The sequence below is a fragment of the Canis lupus genome, chromosome 2 (genome assembly GCF_011100685.1).
Source record: "Canis lupus familiaris isolate Mischka breed German Shepherd chromosome 2, alternate assembly UU_Cfam_GSD_1.0, whole genome shotgun sequence".
NCBI classification, from domain to species: domain Eukaryota; kingdom Metazoa; phylum Chordata; class Mammalia; order Carnivora; family Canidae; genus Canis; species Canis lupus.
In genome coordinates, this window is record NC_049223.1 from 4,275,246 (window position 1) to 4,291,029 (window position 15,784).

The window sequence follows — 15,784 nt, forward strand, 5'->3', positions numbered from 1 at the left end:
TACTATCAAGCTGATACAAAATTTGGAATGATCTTAACAGAGTTACACAGATAAGACAAACTGAAATGGAGCCCTGTCCTTTCTGGCTCTCTAGAGAGTAAGACCTCAAGTATTGCTAAACTTACTATATACTCAATATTACATGATGTGTAAAAAGGAATTACCAAAACAAAAAAAAAAAAAGAATGAACATAGCAGGGCTAAGACTTTTATCCTTAACATAGGCCTGTTTACAAGATTGACCCATGAGTGGCATCCAGGAGTTACCAGGGTTTCCATTATCCCTAGAATTGATAAAAGTGGCTGATTGTGCCCAAACTGTACAATATCATTTATGCTGAACATTTGCTTTCCTTCTGGGAATATGGGGTTTTGGTACACGGTAGGAACAGGGTGTCTACAAGACCAGCTACCAGTAAAATCTCTAGGTACTGAGTCTCTAATGACCTTAACTAGTAGACAACATCTCATGTGTTGCTACAAAGAAAGGACTCTTGGATGTTTGTACCCAGTGTCTTCCAAACTTTGCCCTACGTGTCTTTTCCCTTTAGTGATTCTGCTTTGTAAACTTTTACTATAATATCATAATGACTATGTTCTGAGCCCTGTAAGTCTTCCCAAATCAGTATACCCCTAGGGTGGCTTTGGGGATTCCCCAATACAGTTGGCATCATGATCAGGGAAAGTTGCAAAGAAAAAGTGTTAAGGGGATTTTGCTGCCAATGGTGGCTTGGAATTTAAATTCTTTGGCTATTGAAAACAGGACAAGATTCCATAATTAATTGTTTTTGCCTATCAGAAGCTCTGGAAAAAGAAGGGCACCAGGAGCAAGAGAGACAATCTCTAAATAAAGATACACTTTTGGTGTTTTAAACAGCGGTTTTTTGGTTGTTAATAAGCTCTTGTAAAATCAGACATTTGATCGTTAGTGACGATGATGATTTTCTGGCCTGATGTGCATATGTTTGAGTGAATCATTTTGTACTCTAAGACTGACAAAGTAGGTTTGGTAACACCTTCATTGCCATTTGGACTAGTAATGGGGCTCTCTCCACGGCATCTCAGCTTTGCTATTAATTAAAAAAATAATTATTAAAGAAAAAAGCTAACTCACAGATCCTAATTGCCTGGACCTGACTCAGCTGAAACCTGACACTGTCTGCTATGGACTATTTCAGCCTCAGCATGGGTTATTCTAAAGAATGAAAAGCAGACTTAATCAGACTCTGAGACAGCTCCAGATTTAGGACACCTGTCTTTGAGGTGTCCTAAACTCCAAAAACATCATGTATGCAGACTGCACCATGTAGATCACATATCCACAGACAAGAGCTTGTTCTCTGACGAAACCATCTTAAATTCAGCTGCTGATCTACTCTGTATACAGAGACTAACTATATTCCTCACTTTCCCTGATGAAAGCTACAAGTTGGGGGAGGGCACATCTCAAGGAATGTGGCCACTGCATGCTTTTAACAAAATCTCAACTCCCTTTCTAGTTGTTGATTATTGTGTTTGACTTGCTAGATTCATTGTAGTTTGCAAAAATGGACTGATACTCTGACTCTACATCGCTCACCTGTCTCCTAGTATACACATTTTAGTAAGTCAGTTTGACTTTTAAAAGGATGTGTTCCCACAAAGAAATTGATTTTTTTTTTCTAGGCTGCTCACTGGATAAATGATCAGAACAAAAGGGACGGGAAGTTATGTAAATCCATTTTGAAATTTTTGAAAATTCAGATTTTGTCCTGATCAATTCCTAAACATTTGTATCTTTCTGATTAAGATATATAAAAGTGCTTTACTGCAAAAGTGCTTTTGTCCTTCTTGCACACTTTGGCCTCCAGCCAAAAGATCTGGATGGAAGTAGAACATGATTCAGAAAAAATATAAAGTTTTAATTACTGAATGAAAACACCTGATAAAAAACAAAACCTCAGGAACTTGGGAGGCACTAAGGAGGGAGAGGGAACTAATAATCTTTGTTTTTCAAAATTGTTCCAAAGGTTTCCCCCTCTTCCTGAAGGAAAATGCCTTATGCTGCATTTCCAAGCTGCTGAGAGCACTTTGAATTCAAACTGACTGCTGAAATGACATGATATTCTACGTGGAAAACCCCAAAATTGCTAGAACTCATACAGCAATTTGACAATGTGGCAGGATATAAAATCAATGTACAGAAATCAGTTACATTTCTACATATTAACAATGAGACAAAAGAAAGAGAAATTAAGGAGTCAATCCCATTTACAATTGCACCAAAAACTGTAAGATACCTAGGAATAAACCTAACTAAACAGGTAAAGGATTTATACTCTGAAAGCTATAGAACACTCATGAAAAACATTGAGGAAGACACAACGAATGGAAAAGCATTTCATACTCATGGATTGGAAGAAAAAATATTGTTAAGATGTCTATGTTACCTAGAGCAATCTATAAATTCAATGCAACCTCTATCAAAACACCATCAACTTTTTTTTACAGAACTGGAACAAATAATCCTAAATTATGTATGGAACCACAAAAGACTCTTAATACCAAAGGAATGTTGAAAAAGTAAACCAAATATGGTGGCATCACAATGCCGGGCCTCAAGTTGTATTACAAAGCTATGATCATCAAAACAGTGTGGTACTGGCACAAAAACAGACACATAGATCAATGGAACAGAGTAGAGAATCCAGAAGTGGACCCTCAACTTTATGGTCAACTAATATTCAATAAAGGAGGAAAGACTATCCACTGGAAGAAAGACAGTCTCTTCAATAAATGGTCCTGGGAAAATTGGACATCCACATGCAGAAGAATGAAACTAGACCACTCCCTCTCACCATACACAAAGATAAACTCAAAATGGATGAAAGATCTAAATGTGAGACAAGATTCCATCAAAATCCTAGAGAAGAACACAGGCAACACGCTTTTTGAACTCGGCCACAGCAACTTCTTGCAAGATCCATCCACGAAGGCAAAAGAAACAAAAGCAAAATTGAACTATTGGGACTTAAGATAAGAAGCTTTTGCACAGCAAAGGATACAGTCAACAAAACTAAAAGACAACCTACAGAATGGGAGATGATATTTGCAAATGACATATCAGATAAAGGGCTAGTTTCCAAGATCTATAAAGAACTTATTAAACTCAACACCAAAGAAACAAACAATCCAATCATGAAATGGGCAAAAGACATGAACAGAAATCTCACAGAGGAAGACATAGACCTGGCCAACGCGCACATGAGAAAATGCTCCGCATCACTTGCCATCAGGGAAATACAAATCAAAACCACAATGAGATACCACCTCACACCAGTGAGAATGGGGAACATTAACAAGACAGGAAACCACAAATGTTGGAGAGGATGCGGAGAAAAGGGAACCCTCTTACACTGTTGGTGGGAATGTGAACTGGTGCAGCCACTCTGGAAAACTGTGTGGAGGTTCCTCAAAGAGTTAAAAATAGACCTGTCCTACGACCCAGCAATTGCACTGCTGGGGATTTACTCCAAAGATACAGATGCAGTGAAACGCCGGGACACCTGCACCCCGATGTTTCTAGCAGCAATGTCCACAATAGCCAAACTGTGGAAGGAGCCTCGGTGTCCATCGACAGATGAATGGATAAGAAGATGTGGTTTATGTATACAATGGAATATTACTCAGCCATTAGAAATGACAAATACCCATCATTTGCTTCAATGTGGATGGAACTGGAGGGTATTATGCTGAGTGAAATAAGTCAATCGGAGAAAAACAAACATTATATGGTCCCATTCATTTGGGGAATATAAATAATAGTGAAAGGGAATATAAGGGAAGGGAGAAGAAGTGGGTGGAAATATCAGAAAGGGAGACAGAACAGAAAGACTCCTAACTCCGGGAAACGAACTAGGGGTGGTGGAAGGGGAGGAGGGCGGGGGTGGGGGTGAATGGGTGACAGGCACTGAGGGGGGTACTTGGAGGGATGAGCAATGGGTGTTATTCTGTATGTTGGCAAATTGAACACCAATAAAAAATAAATTATTAAAAAAAATTAAAAAATAAAATTAATTTCAAAGAGTATAATATTTTAAGTAAAGATAAAAACCAAGTTGTTTTATTATACTGAATTTAGAATTGCTGATTTTCCAATAAAAGTTAGAGAAATAATATTTTTAAATGCTTTACCTCTTGTCAGTTGGGCTTCCATTTGGGATGCTTGAGATCTGTGATAAAGAATGCTAAATTTAAATACACAAACATGAACATTAAATGTTCACATTAAATTATTTAGAAAAGTATCATTCAAAGTAGGTTTTTAAATATGACAACTTTGTAAGATTAAGGTGTCAAAAAAGCTAAGAAATTATCATACCTAGCACTAGAAGAAACATTGTAGAAGATGAACTACTACCAAAATTATATTTCTAAATGACTGCAAAGGTTTTACATTTATAGTAAATAAAAATTATTTTAAACATATCTATTATATAATTATCTTTTTAATATTCTTTTTGATGCACCTATAATTCAAATGCCAATAGTATATTAACATGATGGTACTAATACATAGTGTACTAATATGACAGTGTTTTTTAATTTAAAAAATTTGCAAAAGTATATTGAGAATGCATGCTCAAAATTTCCTTATTAGGGTGTATGATCAAAACTGGTGACATCAAGAGTGTGATTTTATTAATAGCTTACCCCTTGGGAAGATAACATATTTTCCCGTAGCATATTGTTGATTCTAGATTTTTATCCCAGACCTGAATTTTACCTAGCTCAACTTCTTTCATACAGAGATTAGCTAGCCTTATCCTTACCCATCTGTGTTAAAGACTTCTAATGTTCATCAAACTAATTTTCTTTTCTTAAGGCACATTACTGGTCTACATTTCTCAATCCTTCCTGTAGTTAAATGTGGTAAATTAATTATGAGATAAAATGATGTGTGCCATAAGCCTGGTCAATGAAAACTGACTCATTGCCTCATGTTTGGTCTCCCATCTTCTTTTCTGGTAGCTAGATGTCTATTCCCAATGTGGCCAGGAAGCCAATGTAAGATGGCAAAACTTCCATATGCCAGGATACCTGAATGACCCTGGAAAGCAGGACTCCCTAACACAAACACAGACTCTGAACTTCCTGGAAGTACTTACATGAGGAAATAAGTTTCTATGGTATGTGAGCCATTACCATCATGGGCCTATATGTGACAAGAGTTAGTCTATATATTAAGTAATATACCACCATAGGTTTTCAGATGGACTATGAAGATAACTAGAACTAAATGATGATAAAACCTAACATTCACATAGTGCTTCATGATATACAAAAGCATTTGATAAACATTATCTCATTTTATTCTAACATATTTATAAAGTATCATCCTCCATTTACTAGGGGTTTTATGGAAAAATATGTTCAGTTCCTGGCACATAGAAATGATAATAGGTCTTACTCTAACTTATAATTTAAAAAAGACTACTATTGGGGCACCAGGGTGACTCAGTGGTTGAGCATCTGTCTTTGGTTCAGGTCATGATCCCAAAGTTCCAGGATCAAGTTCCGCATTGGGCTCCCTGCATGGAGCCTGCTTTTCCCCCTGCCTGTGTCTCTGCTTCCATCTCTGTGTCTCTCATGAATAAGCAAATAAAATCTTTAAAAAAAAAAAAAAAGAGAGAGACTACTATCCCAATAAGTAACTTTAAAAACAGGTACAAAACCAAAGAGCGACTACTTTTTTAAGGATGTTATTAAGATGTATATCTGACAGACATGTGTAATGTAATCTAATGTCCAGTAGTAGGAGTTCTAAATATTTTTCTTTCACTCCTTTCCAAGTTTCTATCACCAGTAGCACAGGATGATAAACTGGCTTCCCTATGAAGCCAGGCCTAAGAGCACTGGGAGCATGCTACCTCACTTGAGAACACCCTCTTTTGATATTAGCAATATCACATCTCCATAGCCAAACAAGGCATTGTAATATCTAAGACATCTAGCTATATCAGCAAAAGAAAAGAAATATATTTAGAGTTATAATATATAGGTAAGATCTTATGAATTATAGGATCAATACCAAGCAAGTCTCTTCTTTCTGACAATTGAAGACCAAACTTCTTAATTTAGCATTCAGTTCAAGATTTTTCACAATCTCATATCAATCTATTTGTAGGCAGCCTCAAAAATAGTTCCCAGTGATCCGTGTTTCCTGGTATTCATGCCTGTTGTATTCCCCTCCCTTGTATTTGGGCTGGCCCTTGTGACTACCTGTAGTTCAAATGAACAAGATATGGCAAAAGTGATAGAGTATCACTTCTGAGATTAGATTCTACCATCCTCCGTCCATGTTGGTTTCCCTCTCTTTCTCCTTGTTTCTACCCTTGCTTCTATGTTGTAAGTAGCCTTATTGAGATACCTCCCTGCCAGGAACTGATGTCTCCAAACAACATCCAGCAAATATCTGAGACCTAACAATAGTTACATGAGTGTATATTGAGTCCAGAAGTATATCTGCCAACAGTTAGGTCTTGAGACAAATGCAGCCAAGGCCAACATTGATAAAGATTCTTTGAAAATCTGGTTTTACCAGATTTTTTTTTACTGCCCAGTTCTTGTTTTTCTTTGACCATGTTGCTGTGGCTCAGATAGGATCAGGTTCATCACTGGACTCCAAAACACTCAATCAGAACCTCAATTTTTACACATTTTTGAAGTCTTTGTCTTCACTCCTGACTGATTGATTCAGGGTCCATTCATGAGTCCAACTCTTAAACCATTGTTCCATGCAAATATCATATCCACTGAGGCTAGAAGGGACAGATTTTGATTTTTAAAATTCTGAGTATATCTAGAATCTGGTTAGAGTCTCAGATAAATGGAGGCTGGATTAGAGTTCCAGACTTCTCTCTTTGTAAGAGACTTATCTGTAAGGACCAAAAGCTATGTTTGAGTCCTAAGCTTTTGGTTCAAGTATAAAAGTATCATTAATTAAGAACATGGGAACTTCTCAATCAACTGAAAACCTTTGAAACCTTTATCTTCCCCTCACTACTGCTTCTCTTTCCTCTTTTTCACTACAGCTCTCTTGAATCCTTTGGTGTGCTCCTCTTCTTCTTCTTTTAATAATAAATTTATTTTTTATTGGTGTTCAATTTGCCAACATACAGAATAACACCCAGTGCTCATCCCATCAAGTGCCCCCCTCAGTGCCCATCACCCATTCACCCCCACCCCCCACCCTCCTCCAGTGGAACAATCCACAAAAACAAGGACTGAATAGATATCATGATGACACTAAACTCATATCTTTCAATAGTAACTCTGAACGTGAACGGGCTTAATGACCCCATCAAAAGGCGCAGGGTTTCAGACTGGATAAAAAAGCAGGATCCATCTATTTGCTGCTCATTTTACAAGAGACTCATTTTAGACAGAAGGACACCTACAGCCTGAAAAAATATGCCCCTCTTCAACAACCAACCTCCCTCATCCTTCTGCCTACCTTTCCAGACTACCCCTTTCCCACTTCAACCCCTCAGTTCCCTGTAATCACTTGAACTCTAGGCTCCCACAGCCCCAATGAAGAGATGGGTCAAGAGACTCAGACCCCCAAAAGCAACTACTTCAGACCAAAAAGAGAGAAAGAGGCTATTTGAAAACAAAATTGGTACTTTGTCCACTTGAATGAGCCAGATAGCTACTAAGTATCTCCTTAGTCACTCAACTAAAATTTAGTTCACACCTCCATAAGATTACGTATCAGGGCAGAAAAAGTCTCTAAAGTCTTCTCCACAAATATTGGCAAACATGTAACCTTAGCTTGTCGCATTTGCCAGAAACACAATTCGAATAAAAACATAAAATGGAAAAAAGATGAGAGATAACTCTTTCATATGAACCAGTTGAGTTTGTATTACAATGTTTTACTGACTCAAAGCTTAAACTTTAATGAAAGCTATAAGATTTCTTTTTACATCTATTTGTATGCTCATTTATATGTGTGTGTATTATATACGTGTGTTAATTTTTCCCCAAATGGTATCACCAAATTACTAAAAAAAAAAAAAAAAAAAAAAAAAAAAAAATCTCTTAAAGGAGTTCTATTCAAATTTGCTTAGAGATAAACGAGTGCTGACATAAATTAAGTACTTCTAAGACAACTTCCAAAAACTAACACAAATGTTTCAGTGGTTTTAATTTTTTTGGATTCATATGATTTGAAATAATATTTGGTAAATAAAGCTCATTATTAATTTGTTGTTAAATAAAAGCAGGCATAAATTCAGAGTTGTCAGCTTTGACACATGCAGATGTACAATTTTTTCTGCCTACGCTCACTAGTCAAACAAGCTTATGCTATAGCTGTTTACAATTATAAAACTATAAATCCAACCAAAAACCAAAATGTGCTATAAAAATGAATTGCTTCAAAGTCACAGGATATAAAAATCAATGCATAGAAGTCTGTTGCATTTCTATACACTAACAATGAAACAGAAGAAAGAGAAATTAAAGAGTCAATCCCATTTACAATTGCACCAAAGCCCATAAGATACCTAGGAATAAACCTAACCAAAGAAGTAAAGGATCTATACTCTAAAAACTACAGAACATTTAGGAAAGAAATTAAGAAAGACACAATGAAATGGAAAAACAATCCATGCTCAGGTACTGGAAGAATAAATGTTAAAATGTCCATGATGCCCAAAGCAATCTGTACATTCAATGCAATCCTTATCAAAATACCATGAGCATTTTTCACAGAGCTGGAACAAATAATCCTAAAATTTGTATGGAACCAGAACAGACCTCAAATAGCCAAAGGAATATTGGAAAAAAAAAAAAAAAAAAAAAAAACAAGGCTGGAGGCATCACAATTGCAGACTTCAAGCCAAACTATAAAGTTGCAATCATAAAAATGGCATGGTACTGGCATAAAAACAGACATATAGATCAATAGAAAAGATCAGAAAATGCAGAAATGGACCCTCAATTCTATGGTCACAAATCTTCAACAAAGCAGGAAAAAATATCATCCAATGGAAAAAGAGATAGTTTCTTCTTCAATAAATGGTGCTGAAAAAAATTGGACAGCCACATACAGAAGAATGAAACTGGATTCTTTCTTATGCCATAAACAAAAATAAATTCAAAATGGATGGGACTACTGGGTGGCTCAGCGGTTCAGCATCTGCCTTTGGCTCAGAGCGTGATCCTGGGGCCCTGGGATCAAGTCCCACATACGGATGCCTGCATGGAGACTGCTTCTCCCTCTGCCTGTGTCTCTGCCTCTCTGTGTGTCTCTCATGAATAAATAAAATCTTTTTAAAAAATTCAAAATGGATGGAAGACCTAAATATGAGACAGAAATCCATCAAAATCCTAGAGAAGATCACAGGCAGCCACCTTTTTGATCCCAGCCACAGCAACTTCTTGATAGACACATCTCTAGAGATAAGGGAAACAAAAGCAAAATTTAACTGTTCAGGCTTCAGAGGGAAGTTTAATTATGTTTATGTAGTATGCTAAATCATGTGGAAAGTATTGTCAAGTAAGTGAGAATAAACCTTTCTAGGCTAAATGTGTATGGAATATATGTTACTAATATCAGTATTCCAGAAATTGCTTGAAGTTCATAAAAATTTGTCAGTACCTTCATTATCTGCTTATTATGTTAAAATATTTTATGTCACAGAAATAACCAAATTTCCTTGTCAATTCCATTATAATGAATTCTCATTAGATTTTTACCTTGACCATTTTGTCACTTATCATTCACAGGCAGTTACTGTTTTACTTTTATTCTTTTCCAAAAGTGTTTATAATCAGCTACAGGTAAGAATGCACCATGATGGTACCACTTGAATAACTTTGAGACCATGCCACTGGACTAATAAGAATTTCCAGAACTAATAAAAAAGCTAATGGATTCATAAATTGCTAACACAAGATCAAGTAGAACAAGAATTGATTAGGGCTAAATCAACTAATGAGAATGATTTTTTTTACGATGATCCTCTGAAACATAGCTACTTCCTTAATACTTTTTTCCAGATTTAAGGAAATATTCTTTTCTATTCTCTTAAGCTATCCATAAATTGCAACAATTTGGTGAAGTATACTTTGTGAACAAAGACAAAGCAATTACTTTTTTTCTATCTGATTCCTCTGAATTTGGAAACTCTTAATGAGTATTATCTCTATGGCAATATAGTTATTTGCATAAATAATCTGTTTTCTTTGAAACAGAACACAATTGGAAACATTGGTTATGTTACCAAAACTTTGACTGGAAGGTTACATTTGAGAATGATATAAAAAAATCAGTCATGACCAGACAACTTTAAAGAACTAAGGTTGATTTTATGGAGCCAGTAAAGCTCTCCTTCAAAAACTTGCCTGGTATCTTGCTTATATGGTTTCTGACCATACAGGTGAATAAGGAAAGTCACTTTCAGGCACTTCCTGAACCTCAGGATATCTTGGAGACCTCTAGAAAAGAAGAACTCATCCAAGTCTATAAACATTGCCTGTGAAGCCTAATTGAGAATCCTTGTCTTGGCTTCCTAGCCTTGAGAGGTATTTTATTTTATTTCTTTTATTATTTTATTTTATTTATTATTATTTTTTTTTTAAAGATTGTATTTATTTATTCATGAGAGGCACAAAGAAAGAGGCAGAGATGTAGGCAGAGTGAGAAGCAGACTCCCCGCAGGGAGCCCAATGTGAGACTCAATCCCAGGACCTTAGGATCTCCACCTGAGCCAAAGGCTGATGCTCAACCACTGAGCCACCCAGGCATCCCCCTTAAGAGGTTTTTAAAAGTCCAACCTGAAATTCCTTATGAAAAATTCCAGCAAAGCAAATGCAAAGACCTATGTGGTCAATCACTATTCTTGCTGCATTTACATAAATAATTAGGCCAATTTTAATGAGACTAGATTTATTTTGCAAATGAATCAGTCTTACTTTATCTTTGATAGAACTAGGAATTATCACAGATAAATTATTTTTTAAATAAAAAACATACCCTTGTGGGTATTTAATTCTAGTCCTATTCATTGTCTTTAAGTTTTTATTATCTACCTTTAAACTGAACTAAGTCCTGAATTCTAGTTTCCTCCAATATCTGGCTACAACTTTCCAAATTAATGTTTCCAATTTTTCTGCCTTTAGACTTGAAATCATTGAGAATAAGAACTGCCCACTTCCTGAAGGTCTCCAAGCTGAAGCTGGATGATTTGATATAAACTACAAGAAAATCACCATGACAGACTCATGCCAGATTGTGAATGGGCAGCTGTCATGCCTGCTGGTGTATGGACCTCTTATAAAGTTCACTGGAATACCCAATGCCATCACCACAGATATTCAAATCACACCAAGAAATCCATTGCAGTATTGGATTGCCATCCTCACTCCATCATCTAAAGCCCAATGTCTAGAAACCTTGACTGGCTTCCCTCTAGATTCAGAAACTAAGTTCTTAACTATTAATCTTTGTTTTTGCTTTCATAAAAACTTTTGTCAGTAAATGCCTTACCGCTAGCACTATCAAGCAAATAGTCTTTACTACCAAGTCCTAACAGATGATTCAGTTAGTCCTTAATGAACCAAACAAGAAAGATGACCAAACAAGAAATGGACTTATTGTTACAAAGAAAGAACATCACGCCTTTCCTTGAACACAAGAGAGAACTAATAAAGATTTTCTTGATCAAACGTTAGTTAGGTTCCTGAACCTTCTCCTAGGCCTATCTGTGCACTTCCTTTTAAAATACAATTTTAGTAAGAACCTTGATTGGCCAATTTAGCAACAGTCCCCCATTCTCCATAATTGATCTCCCTCAATACTTAATCACATTCCTCATCCTCCACTATCCCTTAGGTGATACCTGATTGCCCTGGCCTATCCTCAGCAAAGATCTTGTTAGGTTAGTTCAGCCAGAATCTCCCTTACATTCCCAAATGTTTCCTCTTAGAATTTTCCACTGTCCACCAGCCTACTCTTTGGCTATAAATTTCTACTTCCCCATGGTGTATTAGGAGTTAAACACAGTTGTATACTGAGGTCTCTTTTCTCCTATTGCAGTGACTTCGAATAAAATCTGTTTTTACCTCTTACTGCCCAGCTCTTTTTTTTTTTTTTTAAATAACACTTTGATTGCATCTTTGTAAAAGACCATGAACCCGAGGACTTAGCTAAGCCTTCTTTCTGGACTCCTGACTCACAGATATTATGAAATAATGCATGTTTGTTTTCTAAGCCACTAAGTTGTGGAGTAACTAATTATGCACCAAAAGATAACAGAGATTTTTTTGTTACTAATTCATTTTTTAACCCGGTGAATTTTAGGAAACAAGGGAGGGAGAAATAGTGTTGAAAACAAAGAGAACATATTATACAAAACCATGAAGGTAACAGAACACATGGTGTCTTCCATTAACTTAAGGAAATTCAGTGTAGCTGAAACATAAATGTGTGTGTGTATGTGCGCACACGCATGAGCACACATGTGTGCTTATGTAGTCATCTGCAATGAATGGGCTGGGGAATGCTAATTAAAAATGAGGCTGGCATCTCAGGAAAGGATCAAATCTGACAGAACCTTAGCCCACAACTGGTAATTTGTACTTCAACCAAAGAATAATGTGAACCATTAAAGATTTTAGGCAAGAAGGCTCACATAAATAGATTTCAATCTGAAAGATGACTAGACATCAACATATAAACTGGACTAAAGACTAAACTCTGGAGAAAGGGAAAGCATTTAGAATCCTGGTGGCTTCCTGGGAATTGTTAATGAAACTGGGAAAAAGGGACAAAATTTTAGGGCTAATAATTGGACCGAGTAAAAAAAAACACCAGAGGAAACAAAAAATGATTCCCATGAGGGGAGAAAAAAAAAAACGAACAGACAAAAAAAACTATTCCCAAGATTCTAGTTTCAGCAATTAGATGTATGAGGATGGCAGAAAATTGTGACTACTAGGAGAAGCAGCAGTCTAAGAAGAAAGTAATTAGTTTATTTTAGGACATGATGAATTTTAGATGCTGTGGACCAATCTAGTAGGTAAATTCAGCTGGGCTGATAGATAATAGGTCAGGAAATTAGGTGATATCTACACTACACAGATAAGATTTATTTTTCACTTGAAACCATAAAAATATATAATACATGCTCAGAAAGAATATGGGGAATAAAAAGAGAATCCAGGACCCAGAGAAATACCAAGAGTTAAAGAACAGACACCAAAGAGGAGACCAAAACATAGTACCAGAAAAACATAGAGAAAACCAAATAATTATTCTATCTCTAAAACAAAATGCAGAGAAGCTGCTAGGAAGATGGTAGAGTAGGAGGACCTTGGGCTCATTTTCCTTGATGTGACCACCTGTAGAAGACTCACATCAGCATAAATAACCCAGGAAGCCACACAAAGACTGGCAGAACAGACTCTCTGTAGCCAGGCATAGACAAGAGGCCACAGTGAAATGGATCCACCCCCCTCCAACATGCTCTTGGCAAAACCAACAAAGCAGTGCTACAAGCCTGGCAGTGGGCAAGCATCCCAGAAAAGGGTCAATACCACTCCAAGTGAGTCTTGCTCCAGGAAGAAAGGAAGATAACCACACCATTCTGACTGCAAACCCAGCAGTGGGCTGGAGGTAGGCAGCTGGTCTGACTGCAGGCCCCACCCATCAATAAAACCACTCAGAGGACAACACAGAGAAAATACCCTGCAATTTTGTGCTACTTCATCTTTGGCAAACACCTGGTCTGACTCAACTCAAGCACAAGGCAGCCCTGGACTGGCCCATTAACACCACAGGCACCCACAACAGGCAGAGAACCATGGCAGACTGGACTGAAGGTAAATACAGCTTGGCCACAATAGTAGGACATCCCTATAGCAACACACATAGGAGACATCCCTGAAGCATCATTTTCTGGACAAAAGGAAACTGTGCACTGTGGGGCACAAGAGTCTTCTTCATAAAGCCACTACTTTCAAGTGTGGGAGACAAAGCTGACTTTCCTAACACATATAAACAGACACAGCAATAGACAAAATGAGGAAACAGAGGAATATGTCCCAAAAGAAATAATGGAACAAAATCATAGCAAAGACCTAAACAAAATGAAAATAAGTAATATGCCTGATGGTGATTTTAAAGTAACACTCATAAAGATACTTGCTTGATTTGAGAAAGGAGTGCAGGACTTCCACGAGACTTTCCACAAAGAGATGAGATCTAAAAAAGAAACAATTGGAAACAATAAACTCACCAAGTGAAATAAAAAATAGATTATCTGGAATAAGTAGTAAACAAAAAGAAGTATAACGGTTCAGCAACCTGGAGGACAGAGTAATGAAAAGTAATCAAGCTAAGTAGATATGAGGGAAGAAAAACACACAAAATGAGAATAGACCCAGGGAACTCAGTGACACGTCAAGCATAATAACAGTTACATGGTAGGGATCCCAGAAGGAAAAGAGAGACAAAAGGGGGCAGATTCGTTTGAAGAAATAATAGCTGAAAACTTCCTGAATTTGGGGAAATAAACAATATCCAAATCCAGGAGGCACACAGAGCCCCCAGCAAAACCAACTCAAAGACGTCTTCACCAAGACTTACATAAAGTAAGTAAGATGGCCAAAAGTAGTGATAAAAAGAGAAATTTAAAATTGAAAATTTTTAAAGCAGCAAGAGAAAGTTACATATAAGGGAAACCCCATAAGACTATCAGTGGATTTTTTAGCAGAAACTTTACAGGCCAGAAGAAAGGGGCATGATATATTCAAAGTGTTAAAAGGAAAAATCTGCAGCAAAGAAGACTATCCAGCAAGGCTCTCATTCAGAATAGAAAGATAGATAGCATTTCCAAGAAAAAAAAAAAAGTTAAAGGAATTCATGACCAGAAGCAAAACCAGCCATGTCCCCATCACACACAATGCCATGATGCCATCAGCCTGTGGGTCCTGAATCCTCAGTCCAGCTTCCCTCTGAGTCAACATGCATTTCCAGCCACTGCTTGATATCAAGTCAACACACCTTTACCTCAGATCAATAAGGACTCTGACACTCTTCCCCTCAAATTCCAACCCCCCATGCTCAAGTTTGTGCACAAAGTGGGCATAATTATAACAAAATAAAGCAACCCAAATAGTGACACTAATTATTTGGAATATATAATGGATAAAAAGAACGTACTAGGCTGAGAACATCTCCATCAAAGAACAATACCTACAGTGTGATTCTGGTTACTAAGGGAAACAAGCTCAGCAGGTGGGAGGAAACAAGATGAAATCAGAGAAGGGGACAAACAATAAGAGACTCTTAACCACCGGTAACAACAAAGGAGGGTTGCTGGAGCGGAAGGTGGATGGGGGGTGGGGTAGCTGGATAATGGACATTAAGGAGGGCACATGATGGAATAAGCACTGGATGTTATACAAGACTGATGAATCACTTCACTCTACCTCTGAAACTAACAATACACTCTTTGTTAATATAGCTTAAATTTGAAAAAAAGAACCCTTCAGAAAATAAAACAAAGAAATAAAACAAAATGCAAACTACATTAAAAAGAAATAAAGGGTCAAAAATGATCAAGTGTTGCTAAGAGGATAAATGAGATAAAACTATAAAGCATCCTTCAGAATAAGATCAAGTAATTTGTTGTGACCTTGGCAAAAATAGTTTTAATATAGCAGTTGGCGGAAAAAGATTACAGTTAAGTGAAGAATTACTATAAGAACATGGAGACAGTGACTATGAACAACT

General features: G+C 36.8%; 1 protein-coding gene across 15 annotated transcripts in view; it reads right to left on the reverse strand.

The window, feature by feature from the left end:
• The window catches only part of CCDC7 (coiled-coil domain containing 7), a 383,402-nt gene that overhangs the window by 244,707 nt on the left and 122,911 nt on the right, over positions 1-15,784 (reverse strand). For 12 of the 15 annotated variants that reach the window (XM_038529717.1, XM_038529714.1, XM_038529715.1 and 9 more), the window contains one exon: positions 4,174-4,211. The exons of 2 other annotated variants lie outside the window; for them this stretch is intronic. In XM_038529717.1, the coding sequence (XP_038385645.1) occupies positions 4,174-4,211 (38 nt within the window). Of the gene's footprint in view, positions 1-4,173; positions 4,212-14,195; positions 14,252-15,784 lie in introns of those variants that run through there. One more of the 15 variants, XM_038529725.1, reaches the window with a different exon arrangement.